Raw genomic sequence first — 13,280 nt, forward strand, 5'->3', positions numbered from 1 at the left:
TGTGTGCTTTTCGATGCGTTGCATTTATTGTTTAGGACTACTTTTGTTAGGTTTGTAATTGTGGGGAGGATTCCGAGTGTGTTCAGCTGGAATCCCAAAGAACCCCCTTGCCAAAGGGGGAACGCCATGAGCGGACATGGCGGGGATGGAGATGTTGGGGAAGTGGTTGGTGTGAACACCCCTGCTTTCCCTCTATGTCCCCACATGTATTCTTTGAATGCCTGAACAGGGCTTCAATCAGGGCTCATTCTGCTGTTCTTTGTGATTTAATCTCTTGAATGTCCTCTGTCAAGATCATTATTTACATACGGATTAAAGATTATGACCAAACCTATTCTTGTGGGCTCAGGGTAGATAATGGAGGGCAACAATTTGAAGTAGGCGCTCCCCTTGTGACCTTTGTGTCTTGCTACATTTTAGGTTGCTATTTTCTGACTCCTGTTTTTTAATGTAATTAAACATACTTGTGGCCACTTGGGCATTGGAAAAGAGATGGGAATATAAGAGAGATTTTGAAACACTGTACATCAAGAAAAATTAAACATTTCAAGACATCCAGTGCAATGCCAATTTAGAAATTTACCCATTCACATAATGAAAACAGCTAACTCTGAAATACCTACCATATTATTGGCCCAAGCAATCAGGTTTCCTCTCCATTTAACATTTCTGATATTTCCCTCTCCTTCATGTAAAACTGAAGGTTTCCATCTGTTCATCCATGACTTTTCATATAAAAACAACTAGGAAAAAGGAATCACAAGAATTTACAGTGCTTTTGATAAAAGACAGGTACAAAAGGAATCTTTTTTTACTTTTGTCATTTTACTGATTCGTTCATATGAGATTTAATACAAAATGGACACAGCAAAAAAGAGAGAAAAGCTTCAAATTTACAACCAAGTTAGTTCCAACTCAAAAATTGGTATGAAGAACAAACAAAACGTTTTCCAGTGTACAGTAAGTGGTAGAATAACAGATTTAAAACCACAGGCATGCTTCTCATATAATGTGGAGCCCTCCTTTAGTATTTTGTACCAAATCTTCCTTCACTATGGCTACGAGGAGATTGGAACCATTCACTTCAATTTTCAAGCAGCTACGGTTTCCCGTTACAATGAACTAGAAACTGTAGTTAGTACGAACCATCCAGGATTATTAATCACGATTTGAAGTTGACTTGTTTCAAAAACCAGTGTTAACACTTAGCATTGTTTACCCAGAAACCACAGTTGGTTGAATGGAAGCTTCCAATAACTTCCTTGCAAGCATGAAGGAAAGGGGAAGAGACACACAACGCTTCAGCCTCAGCCAAATGGTCAGGGATGGATGGCAGTTAGGTCCAGAAACCTAAGGAGGGCCACAGCTTAGCCCCTCCTAACTTACAGGTACATCAGAAGCAGCTTGCTGTTGGGTATCGGCAACCATCTGCAAAAGGCAGTGGGAACTCACCAAAAATCAGGTGTCTCACCGTGCGTGAGCAGAACTGCTTTCTGCTGGTCTAAAGCCCCCACTGGATACAACCCAAAGAGTCCTGGTTATTCTCACCTCTTCATAGAGTAGAGTAGACAACAAATGCACCCTCTCTCCTCAACACATTACAGTGGTGCCTCGCAAGACGAAAAGAATCCGTTCCGCGAGTCTCTTCGTCTTGCGGTTTTTTCGTCTTGCGAAGCAAGCCCATTAGCGGATTAGCGGATTAGCGGTATTAGCGGCTTAGCGATCAGCTGATAAGCGGCTTAGCGGATCAGCTGATAAGCGGCTTAGCGGCTTGGGGAAAAGGGGGGGGGGAACCCTGCAGGAACTCGCAAGACATTTTCGTCTTGCGAAGCAAGCCCATAGGAAATTCGTTTTGCGAAGCACCTCCAAAACGGAAAACCCTTTCGTCTAGCGGGTTTTCCGTCTTGCGAGGCATTCGTCTTGCGGGGCACCACTGTATAAGCCTCACATATAATGCTTGCGTTCCACTACTGATACCTGATTGTGCAGGTTTCCAGCTCACATGGTCTTCTTTCCCTTTCCTTTTTATGGGAGAGAAATGTGCAAATTGGGCGCCCTAGCAATTGGTTATTTATATCAAGTCCCTGCTTCATACAAAAGGCTTTTCTCTACAGCAGCGGTTTACAAGCTGTGGAGCACAGGTCCTTGGCTGGGGTCTGCCGAGCTTTGAAAGTCACGCTCCTCGTCTAGCAATGCACACTTACTGTCACAAACTGGTTGGAAACAGGAATGGTGGGAGGAAAGAGCTGGAAACCACAAAGGAAGAAGGCTCAGTGCCTGGGCAGTGGTGGTGGGACAAAGATGAGTAGTCAGAGGGAGAAGACAAAAAAAGCTATTAACAGAGCCTAAAACTACAACAGTCAGCTTGGAGGAGTTTGCAAAAAAAGGGGGGTGTTAAAAAAGGGTCCTCATACTCGTAAATATGACGATCACTACTCTACAAAAAAAACAGACTTCTTTTTATCCTCAAAACTTAAAAAAGTGGTTGTCAGGCTACAAGAAAGGAAACAGTAGGGAAAAGCAAGATTCCTGGGATATCTATTACACCTTGTTTGTGTAACCCCCTTCCGCTGGACGTTGGCCCTTTTGCGGGGGGAGACATAAAGAAATTTTATATAAAACAGCTATTACTCCACTGCTTAAAAGGGCTTTTTGGCCGAGATGAATACAACGTGCCTATTATATATGCAGCCACAAGATGGTACCAAAGGACAGATATTCCAGCTGAAACAGTTCAGAAACAAACTTCAGAATTGGTCACTGCAAATAAAACTGAGGGAACGTGGTGGAAACGGCACCAACCACCTGCCACGGGAAACAGAAGCTCGCATTCCAAATTACACTACAGTTTTGGGACACCAGTAATTAAAACTAGCTGAATCCCATTGACTTCAGCAGAGCTAAATTCACTCCACTGAAACTAACCCAGAAAATGTACGGTGGTGGTGGAGAAATTCTGCGGCAGATAGACCTCAGCTTCCTAAGCCCTTCTGCTTTGCTCCAGGGAGGGCAGGAGACGTCTTTTCCTTCCTTACTTTTTTGTTGCCAATTATATATTTTACTTTCCCTTCTCATTCCTCTGGGACTAGGGTATCTAAGGGGTCCTTCTGGGGAGCAATGGCAGAGGAATGAGGGGGACCAAGGATCCTATACCGATACAACCCCAAACACACTTTCCCCCGCCTACAGCAAACTACTGGTGGCGTCATGCCTAAACCCATGAAGCTTATCACAGGCACCCATGGGTGGGGAGGAGAACTCCAATAGTGCAAGCGCTAACCCACCGGCAACAACCAAATGACCCCACAGCTGGCCTCTGATAATAGGATTTCAGCTTAAATCAATGCATTTGATTAAATGGATTGTGGACTGGATAGGGCAGTGAATTAGGAAAGCAAATCATTTATGCACCAGCAGAACTGATGATTTCTTTCGCGTGATGTGGTATTTCCATAGTAGCGGAAGCCAAGGTATACAACGTTTCCATTTTTCTTTGTAATATCTCAAATCCTTCTAATGGGGATGTCTAATATCAATGAGTGTGTGTGTGTGTGTTTAAATATTATCTATAAGCAGTCTTGAACTTCCTTGAGAGACTGTGTGTAGTCTTAGATCAGTCACTGATAATCCATATGCTGAGAAATTATTAATTATCTCTTGTGATTGGGAAGTGCAACCCTAACTGGTTGCAGATTTGCCCGGCCTGAATGAAAGGCAGTCTTATTTTGCTGTGCCATCAACATGCAGAAGGACCCAAAACAGCCCCCCTCCCTTGGAGCTGGCCCTACTTAGAATTCAACAGGTCAGATCCATAGCTAACCCAGTTCCAACCCCCATGTCCCACTTTGGGACTGGCTACCCTGGGGTTAGGGATGCAGGTGGCGCTGTGGGTTAAACCACAGAGCCCAGGACTTGCCGATCAGAAGGTCAGCGGTTCGAATCCCCGCGACGGGGTGAGCTCCTGTTGCTCAGTCCCTGCTCCTGCCAACCTAGCAGTTTGAAAGAACGTCAGAGTGCAAGTAGATAAAAAGGTACCGCTCTGATGGGAAAGCAAACGGCGTTTCCTGCGTTGCTCTGGTTCTCCAGAAGCGGTTTAGTCATGCTGGCCAGAAGCTGTCTGTGGACAAACAGCGGCTCCCTCGGCCAGTAAAGCAAGATGAGCACCGCAACCCCAGAGTCGGCCACGACTGGACCTAATGGTCAGGGGTCCTTTACCTTTACCCTGGGGCTGGCACTGCCTCCATCAAACTTTCTACAGCTGTATCCGGGGTCTTCTCTAGTGCAGTAGCATGGAAATAGAATGAAGTTTTTTTGTTTTCTTAAAAAAGAGGTCTTTATCTCAATACGTTTAACCTTTCTAAGAGAAGGACTAGTATTATGAAGAATTTATTAAACTTTTCAGCAACACTATGCCCAATTTCAATTTTATTTTAAAATGGAATGGAATAAGCAAAGTGCTATTTAAGTCAACAAGATTTGTAGTCGGCACTATACACTTACGCTTTTCACTTCCATCTAATGGAGCCAATAAGCAATGTGGAGGAAAAAGTGGACTTGTTTCGGAGTTTTAGATTCACCTATATTATAACGTATTTTGAGTGTTTTATTTTGTATCTTTATGTTCTGAGCTGCCATGAGATATCTGGATGAAAGTCGGTACTCAAATTTAGTAAATAAAAATAAATAGGTATATTAATCCTTCCTGGGATGTCTGGTCAACTCACTCATCAGAGACAATTATTTACTTCTAGTAAAATTACTAGAGAACCACATATTTATTGTGGAATAAATAGAGGATTTTAATCATTTTAACTTCTCAATAATTTTAACACATTCTGATGGGCAGATCTGAAAGTTACATTTCACTCTATAAACCATAACCTATACAAATTCAAATGCCTTGTGAAATTCAAAACAAATTCCAGACATGGACCCAGTTTCAGAATATCAAATGCCCCTATTTTGCATAACATAATAATGACAAACATCCAAAATAAAATACTAAATGAAAATAGATCCAATGTTTGTACTTGAGTTACTTCAAACTAATTTAAATTCAAAGTTCTGCCAAAGGGGCAAGTAGTCATCCAAAACCACAAATATTAATATTTGTAAAGTTCTGTTTGTTTATACTTTCTTCATTATTAAAGCACACATGTCAACAGGAACAGTTTTCCTTACTCTGTAGTAGTATTAACACAGTTTGATTCTCTTCGAAGACAGTGGAAATTAAAACACTGACTTGCATTGTAAGAGCTTGTATACAATTTACTTAGACATTTGTTTTAATTAGGAAATTAGTTTTATCTCAGGGCAGCTGCCATCAGCATGCACATCAGGCAACAATTTCAGAGATTCATAAAATTGAAGAATTGGAAGGGACAAAACAAACTGTTACCCCTAACAAACTGAAATTAAGCTACCAAATTGAGGTTGGCTGGTGGGTACTTGGAAGAAAAGATGGCGGTGACCTCTCCATTCAGCAACTAACATGCATATGTAGTTGTTAAGAGTGTATGCTCCGGATGCATCATATGGCCATGGGTTCTTCAACCAACAATGCGCTGGCAGGGGGAAGTAGCTTCACAGCAGAATCTGCCCCCCTTCTGTGCCAGAATGTCTGGATCTCAGGTCAACTTGTGACCCTCTAGATGCTGCCCCAGCTGGCACAACCAATGGACAGAGATGGTGTGACTTGGGAGTCTGGCAACAGGCCAAGGATTGCCCACCACTGACGCAACAGCATCAGTGCATCACGGACACCTGAAGCCTATGGGCTGCATGCTGTAAATCAAGAATTTTGGGATGGGAGGGGAGACTCTACAGAGCAACTGGTCACACAGCAACTACTGAAGATGCCAGACGCAGCTCCATGGTGTTCCACAACTTAAGGCATGGGTAGGCAAACTAAGGCCTGTGGGCAGGATCTGGCCCAATTGCCTTCTAAATCCGGCCCACTGATGGTCCAGGAATCAGCGTGTTTTTACAGGAGTAGAATGTGTCCTTTTATTTAAAATGCATCTCTGGGTTATTTGTGGGGCATAGGAATTCATTCATTTTTTTTTTCTTCAAAATATAGTCCGCCCCCCCCCACAAGGTCTGAGGGACAGTGGACCGACACCCTGCTGAAAAAAACTGCTGACCCCTGACTTAATGGCTGCCACAGAGAATGCCTTTTCCCAGGCCACCTTCTCAAACATCTTAGCATGATGGAAGAAGTAAGAGGACCCGCCCTCCTCTGCCAATCTTAACACCCAATGGGCTTTGTAGAGAAGGAGATGGTCTTCTATTTGGAGCCATTCTGGGCTTTAAACACTTTAACACGAGCACCTTGAACTGGGCCTGGAATTAAACCAGCAGCCAGTGCAGCTTTCTAAAAGAGGGGTTAGATGAGATCTAAACAGAACACCAGCTAGTAACCTGGCTGCTGCATTTCTAAGTTTCTAAGTCATCTTTTGCTGGAGAAGACTCTTGAGAGTCCCATGGACTGCAAGAAGATCAAACGCATCCATTCTTAAGGAAATCAGCCCTGAGAGCTCACTGGAGGGACAGATCCTGAAGCTGAGGCTCCAGTTCTTTGGCCACCTCATGAGAAGAGAAGACTCCCTGGAGAAGACACTGATGCTGGGAAAGATGGAGGGCACAAGGAGAAGGGGACGACAGAGGACGAGATGGTTGGATAGTGTTTTCGAGGTTACCAGCATGAGTTTGACCAAACTGCAGGAGGTAGTGGAGGACAGAGGTGCCTGGCGTGCTCTGGTCCATGGGGTCACAAAGAGTCGGACACGACTAAACAACAACAACAAGTCATCTTTAAGGGCACATTTCAGTAGTCCAGTCTGGAAGCTACCAGAGCATGGAGTACAGTGGCCAAGTCGTTTCTGTCCAAAAGGGGTTGTAGCTGGTGAATCCAGCAGTAGCTGGAAAAAGCACTCATCTCCGCAGACGTCACCTGAGCCTCCAATGGCAGCACTGAATCCAGGAGAATCGCCAAACTGTTCCTTCCAGGGGAGGGCAAGACCATACAGGACAGGCTGTCTCTCCACCTCCTGGACATGAGAACTTGGGACTCTGTCTCTTTAGGATTGAGCTTCTGTTTATTGGCCCACTTCCAGTTCATTACCACCTCCAAGCACTGCTCTGACACCTCAGCTACCACTCTTGATTCAGACAGAACAGAGAGACAGAGCTGGGTATCATTTTCATTACAGAGCCTTTGGTGAATGCTGAAGACCCTGGCATTTTGCACCTGAAATGTGTATTTTTAGGGGAGGGGGCAACCCTTATTTCTGTGGTTGTGAATTATTTAAACCCTTTTTAACATGTTGTTCTAATTGTTGTAACCCAGCCCGAGACCTTAGGGTGAAGAGTGGGTAATTAACAGCAAGAACAAGAAGTAGAAGTTGGTTAATTTATTTAGCTAATCTTCAACTCACCTACAGTATCGAATTGTCATTACCACTATACCGAGAGCAATTTAAACTCAATGAGAGCTAAGTACGGAGGGAGGAAAAGCTGTTTTCAAGAAAGGGTTGCTTCCCCCTCTTCTTGGCTGGAGAAAGTATTTTAGGGCTTTATTTCCCATAAATCCACATCCCAGCAGTCAGCATTCTCAGTACTTATATTTCAATAGCAGCTGTTGCAAAATCACTTCCTCGGCAATACGCTTCATTCGCCTATCTGTTTTCTGCTGGTAAATCTCTCTAATGCTTTGTTACAATACAGCTGCACTTAAGCTGTGCGTCCCGTCCGCTGCCGTATGTATAGCAGATCATTACATAGCCAGAATAATGTGAAACAAGTAAATCCGGACAGCAGCACAGGCAATGCTATGTTTTATCACCTTTTTCATCGCTCGCACCGGGAAGTGTGGACACTTTCCTCCTACTGTTATCCTTGGAGCATCTTAATTTGGGGCTTCATAAAGCAATGGTTTACCAACAGTGGGCAGGATTAAGTGGAATTCCCAGAAGAGGTTTAGGGGGCCACGGGGGGCATCCGTAGGGAGGAGAGGGAGCGAGTTCCATTGCACGAGAGGACTTAGAATCATAAAACCACAGACTTGTAGAGTTGTAGTCCAACCCCCTGAAATGCATGAATCCAGCCCACAGCCATCCCTGGGTGGGCTCCAACCAGCATCCTTCTGGTTAACAGCCAGATGCACTGACCTACTATGCCACAGAGTCTTGCACAGCCTACAGGGATCATGTATGAATTCTGTCATTTGTATTGATGTAAACGTCTTTTAGGGATGTGGGTGGCGCTGTGGGTTAAACCACAGTGCCTAGGGCTTGCCGATCAGAAGGTCGGTGGTTTGAATCCCCGCAAAGGGGTGAGCTCCTGTCGCTCGGTCCCTGCTCCTGCCAACCTAGCAGTTCGAAAACACGTCAAAGTGCAAGTAGATAAATAGGTACCGCTCTGGTGGGAAGGTAAACGGTGTTTCTGTGTGCTGCTCTGGTTCGCCAGAAGCGGCTTAGTCATGCTAGCCGCATGACCCAGAAGCTGTACGCCGGCTCCCTTGGCCAATAAAGCGAGATGAGCACTGCAACCCCAGAGTCGGTCACAACTGGACCTAATGGTCAGGGGTCCCTTTACCTTTACCTAAACGTATTTTGTACAGCTAACTATTTAGCTGTATCCCCAGTATATTTTATCTTATTGCTACGGCTATTGGCTAATGCAAATAAAGTTCCTATCTGTCTGTTTGTCTATCTACAGGGAACTCTGGTGTTCCTTAGAAGCCAATTAGATGGATTTTGCAATGAGATAAAACAATACAAGCTTGTCACTATTAGCGCTAATTGTCTCTTAAATTGTGTATAGAAGAAAGTTAGGTTTGCTCCAGAATGAGCTTGAAGACGACGGAGGGCACTAGGTCTAGGATGATATCCGGGAAATAAGCAAATGAAAGAAAGTGATGGAAAGATGGAATTGTTTTTTATTTATTTTTATTTTGTATTTTTCTTTTTTCTTTTTTCATTTTGTAAAATTCTAATAAATATCTTCTTCTTTTTTTAAAAAAAAGGATGATCTCCCCCATCCCCACAATTACTCTTTCATACTCAGGAGGAAGTTTCAGGGGACAGTATTAACAGGGAAAGTATTTCTCATTTCAGGGATGGAAAAAGAGGGGGCACGTAGGTATGCTGACTGTGGTGTCACCTCTTTTATTAATGCTTCATCACTAAGAATACGCTCTTCCCCTTAGATCTGCTTGCTGCTTAGTCCAAGAATGACCACTGAAAGGCAGAGATTGCAAAGCAAATTTCAGTTACATTCAGAGAGACTTGGACAGCTGAACACCAGCATTATGTTGAGGATCAGGCTGACAGTCTCTTTTGTACAGAGCAGCGGTGAATCAGAGTGCGGGTAGTGTTTCAATCTAATGGAGCTTGTCAAACAATTAACACTAGTGCTAATTACATGTAATCCCTGTCTCCAGAGTGCTTAGAGGAATCCTTCAGTCATCTAAATTAGAAGTTCAATTTTGGAAACAACATCAACGGGATGAAATTTAAATTGATCGTTTCCCTCTCTCGGAACTAAAATTAGCAGAATTGTTACATTTTAGAAAACGCTTTAAAAGCACAGTTCATTCCAAGGTGGCAAATAGGTACATACCAAATGGCTGCATTTAAGCTATCAAGTCCCTATTACCGTATTTTTTGCACCATAACACTCACTTTTTTCCTCCTAGAAAGTAAGGGGAAATGTCTGTGCGTGTTATGGAGGAAATGCCTACGGGTGGCATGCCTACGGATTTTCCTCCTCTAAAAACTACGTGCGTGTTATGGTCGGGTGCGTGCTATAGAGCGAAAAATACGGTAAATAAACTGAAGTAGATCACGAGCATCTTTTGGTGAGAACGGAGAGACAAGCCAGGAAGCTGCATTGAAGCACAGCTCCCTGTTACAGCTGAATCAGGAAATTATCGTTAATGGTTCCCAAGCAAATCAGGATAGGAAGCATAAGCATCGTTTTCCAGTTCAAATGCAATGGGGAGCTATGGTTAATTAAGGACCCCCGCCCTTGCTCTAGCCTTCCCTGACCTATCACATCATTCTCTTCTTGCAAAAATGTTAGGATCCTGCTTGGAGGGAGAGACAGGTGTACTATTGAGAGGAGGGATCTAATTCTCAATGCCTATTATCCCACCCACTTCATATCGTCCAGAGCTCCTGGCAAGGAAAGATGCTCTGGTCTCTGGTTCAAATTATAAGACAGAGGTACCAAGAGGGAGGGAGCAAACGAGGTATAAGACGCAGCAGGGCGTATGGAAGGAGGACATACCAGTTTCCTGTTCGGCTTTGGCACCACTCGCTAGGCTCAGTTTTTATATTGGTGGGGCAACAAGGGTTTTTTTGCACCACTGGCTTTTGTGTTGTAAATATACACGGATATTGAGTCATGTAAACATTCTAATGGTCACCCATTTTAGACAGCAATTTCAAGCTAGAAGCTACTGAGGCAATAAAGGCGTACAACGGTTTAAGGCAAATCGACCAATACCTGGACAGAGATTGCCTTGGTATTTACTCTTACTTCACTTAAATGGGACCTCTCAGTATTTACTGACTGACATTTTACAGCTTACAAAGCAATCTGCCTTTCTTGTCTGGTACTCTTCATCTACCAACGCAACGCCAAACAGCTGACTACCCTGTTTCTAAAAATGGACTGTGCTGCAAACAGCATCCTGACAATTTAATAATTTGTCAGAGTGATCCAACCAGTTATTATGAAGCACATATTGTGGAGTTCAGAGGTAAAGGTCACCTACTTACTCACAAAGCAAAGATAAGCTGGATTTGCTGACACTAAAAATCAAGGCAATTAAAAAAATAATAATCCAAGACAGTACTTGGCAGATTTTACAGCAAACATACAAATTCTATCATTATACTTGAAATTGCAGCAGCTGAATTGTCAGAATATTTTTGTCTTGACCCAGCTTACTTGCTACCCAAGATTTCTACTTCTTTTGGCCAAAGAGGCCGATAAATATAGATGTGAGTCTTGTGATGCATTAAAAATGCAGGAATTTCAGCCACTGAGGGGGAGTCTATCTATCTGGTTGAGTTGGATCAGAAAGAACTTCAGCTCTTTCTTGCCCCTTTATAAATTCCAATATTTAGTCAGAAAATGCCAAGGACCACCACACTCTGGCAATTACTTATTTCAGCCTCCACAACTTGAGAGATCAAGATCAGCAGCAAATACATGGCATGTTCTTCAAAAACAAAGATTCCAAACCAGTGAAGGGATGAGAGACATCGACTCCAATTATCAACAGAACACCTCTCCAATTAATGTATTATCTTCAGCATTATAATTAACACGGGCAATGAGTAGTATATTAATTGAAAAATGACAATGCAAAGTCATCAACAAAATTTCATTTTCCTAGCAACAACCCATAGATGTATCATCTTCACTAATCATTTTCTTCTGTCAAGTTTTACCAATATTTCTTTATGACACTATTTTTTTTAAAAAGATATTTATTAAAGTTTCAAACAATGAAACAAACTTCACAAAACAGAATAAGAAAAAAGAAAAAACACCATTCAAAAAACAGAAGAACACAGTAAAACGCCCATCATAAAAAGAAAAAGAAAAAAGACATAAAAAAGACATAAAAAAGAAAAAGCCAGTTTCTTAGATATTGTTCTCATAATCCTCTTTCCAGACTCCCTCGCATCTCCCTTTTCTGTGTTCCCTTTTACAGAATTTTATTCAGCAATACCTCACCTTCTTTCAAATCTTATTTCATATTATACATTTCAACTATTATGCCTCCAATTTTTCCCCATTTTTTCATTTTGTTTAAGCTTGACATAATATTATTCTGACTTCACCTTTGTTCTGTAATTCTTTATGACACTATATTTGGGTTTAACCCCGTAAGTTTAAACTATTTAGAAGTATGGGTAGTGATCAACAGTTTATCTGGAAAGTTATATAGCCTTTCATTTTCTTCTGGAATTTTTAAACCTCTAGATAATATTGGTGCGTTTGCACTCTCTAAGTTCCGGATTCATTTAAGCTCGCAGGTTGAAAAATGTGGTAGCTCTTTGAGGGTTAACCAAAGAACACCTTTATTTCAGCTTTCCCACCTTCATTTAGCAAGCTTTCACCCTGTTATTTTTTAAGATTAGACCCTCTTTTAAAGGGAGAAGGTTATGGCCTACAATAGCACTATTTGTCTTTTCTTCTTGCCTCGAAGCTCCACCGCCCTCCTGGGCTGGGGATGCCCTGTTATTTACAATGTATTATTATTGCAGGGTTGTCATCATCTGCCAAGTGCTCCATTCAAAACTTGCTGAACTTAATTGCAGTGTGAAATGGGCAAGAAGGGTTCTGTTAGTTAGTAACATACCCATCGGTCAAAGAAGATCACTGTTTCTGCTACACCTTTCAAGAGCCTTTCAAGAGCATATATTGTTCGGTGCCACAAAAGCAACCAATATCAGGAAACAGTCGTTTTGGTCAAAGAGCAAGCCTTGAGTTCAACATCTGATGATTAACAATATTCCTGTTTCAGTTGAATACTGTAACACAGAGCTGTCCGAACTTTTCATGTTGGTGACACACTTTTTAGACGTGCATCATTTCGCGACACAGTAATTCAGTTTTACTAGCAAACCGGAGGTTAAACTAACCCTTTTCCAGCCCTGGGAGGAGTGTGGGGAACATTTGCGAGCCACACCTGCACACTGCAGCTGACACACTAACAAAACTAATAATTTGACTGGCACTTTCGAGTGCTCAAAAGTGCTTTGCGTACAGTGTGGCAGAGTATCACTGAAACATCACAGCAAGCTCTAACCAGACAATGAAAGCGGATACTAGCTTGCAGCAAAATAGTAGAATGTTAAAACCATACAGTGGCAAGGATGAGAATTGTTTGTCATTTTTTGGTCCCACCCTTCTTTCCATGAAGCTCAGGTTAGCACAGGTAGGCTTATCTCAATTTATCATTGAGACAACCCTGTTGGTCTGAGAGTCAAAGGCTAAGAGCTAAAGGCTGCTTGGTTCCAAGTCCAAGCCCTCTCGATCACATCAGCAACACTCAAAACACTTTCACCATGCTTTCACAAGGCACACTCTTGTACTTTTTTTAGTGTAGCATTCCTCTAATAAGTGAACTAACCATTATTTCTGAAACCCAGAAATAACGCATCGCGTAATTACAGGAAAACTGTATACATCTTGTTACTGATCAGACTTTTCTAAAATCTTCTTATGGCGTTAAATCTCACACACCCTGTTCAATGAAC

At 42.5% G+C, this 13,280-nt stretch overlaps 1 protein-coding gene across 1 annotated transcript in view; it reads right to left on the reverse strand.

Moving 5' to 3' along the window:
* Positions 1-13,280, reverse strand: part of VPS41 (VPS41 subunit of HOPS complex) — a 110,287-nt gene that overhangs the window by 49,138 nt on the left and 47,869 nt on the right. The window contains exon 8 of the mRNA XM_028750077.2: positions 624-743. Within this exon, the coding sequence (XP_028605910.1) occupies positions 624-743 (120 nt within the window). The remainder of the gene's footprint in view (positions 1-623; positions 744-13,280) is intronic.

This window comes from Podarcis muralis, chromosome 12 (genome assembly GCF_964188315.1).
Source record: "Podarcis muralis chromosome 12, rPodMur119.hap1.1, whole genome shotgun sequence".
Taxonomy (NCBI): Eukaryota; Metazoa; Chordata; class Lepidosauria; order Squamata; family Lacertidae; genus Podarcis; species Podarcis muralis.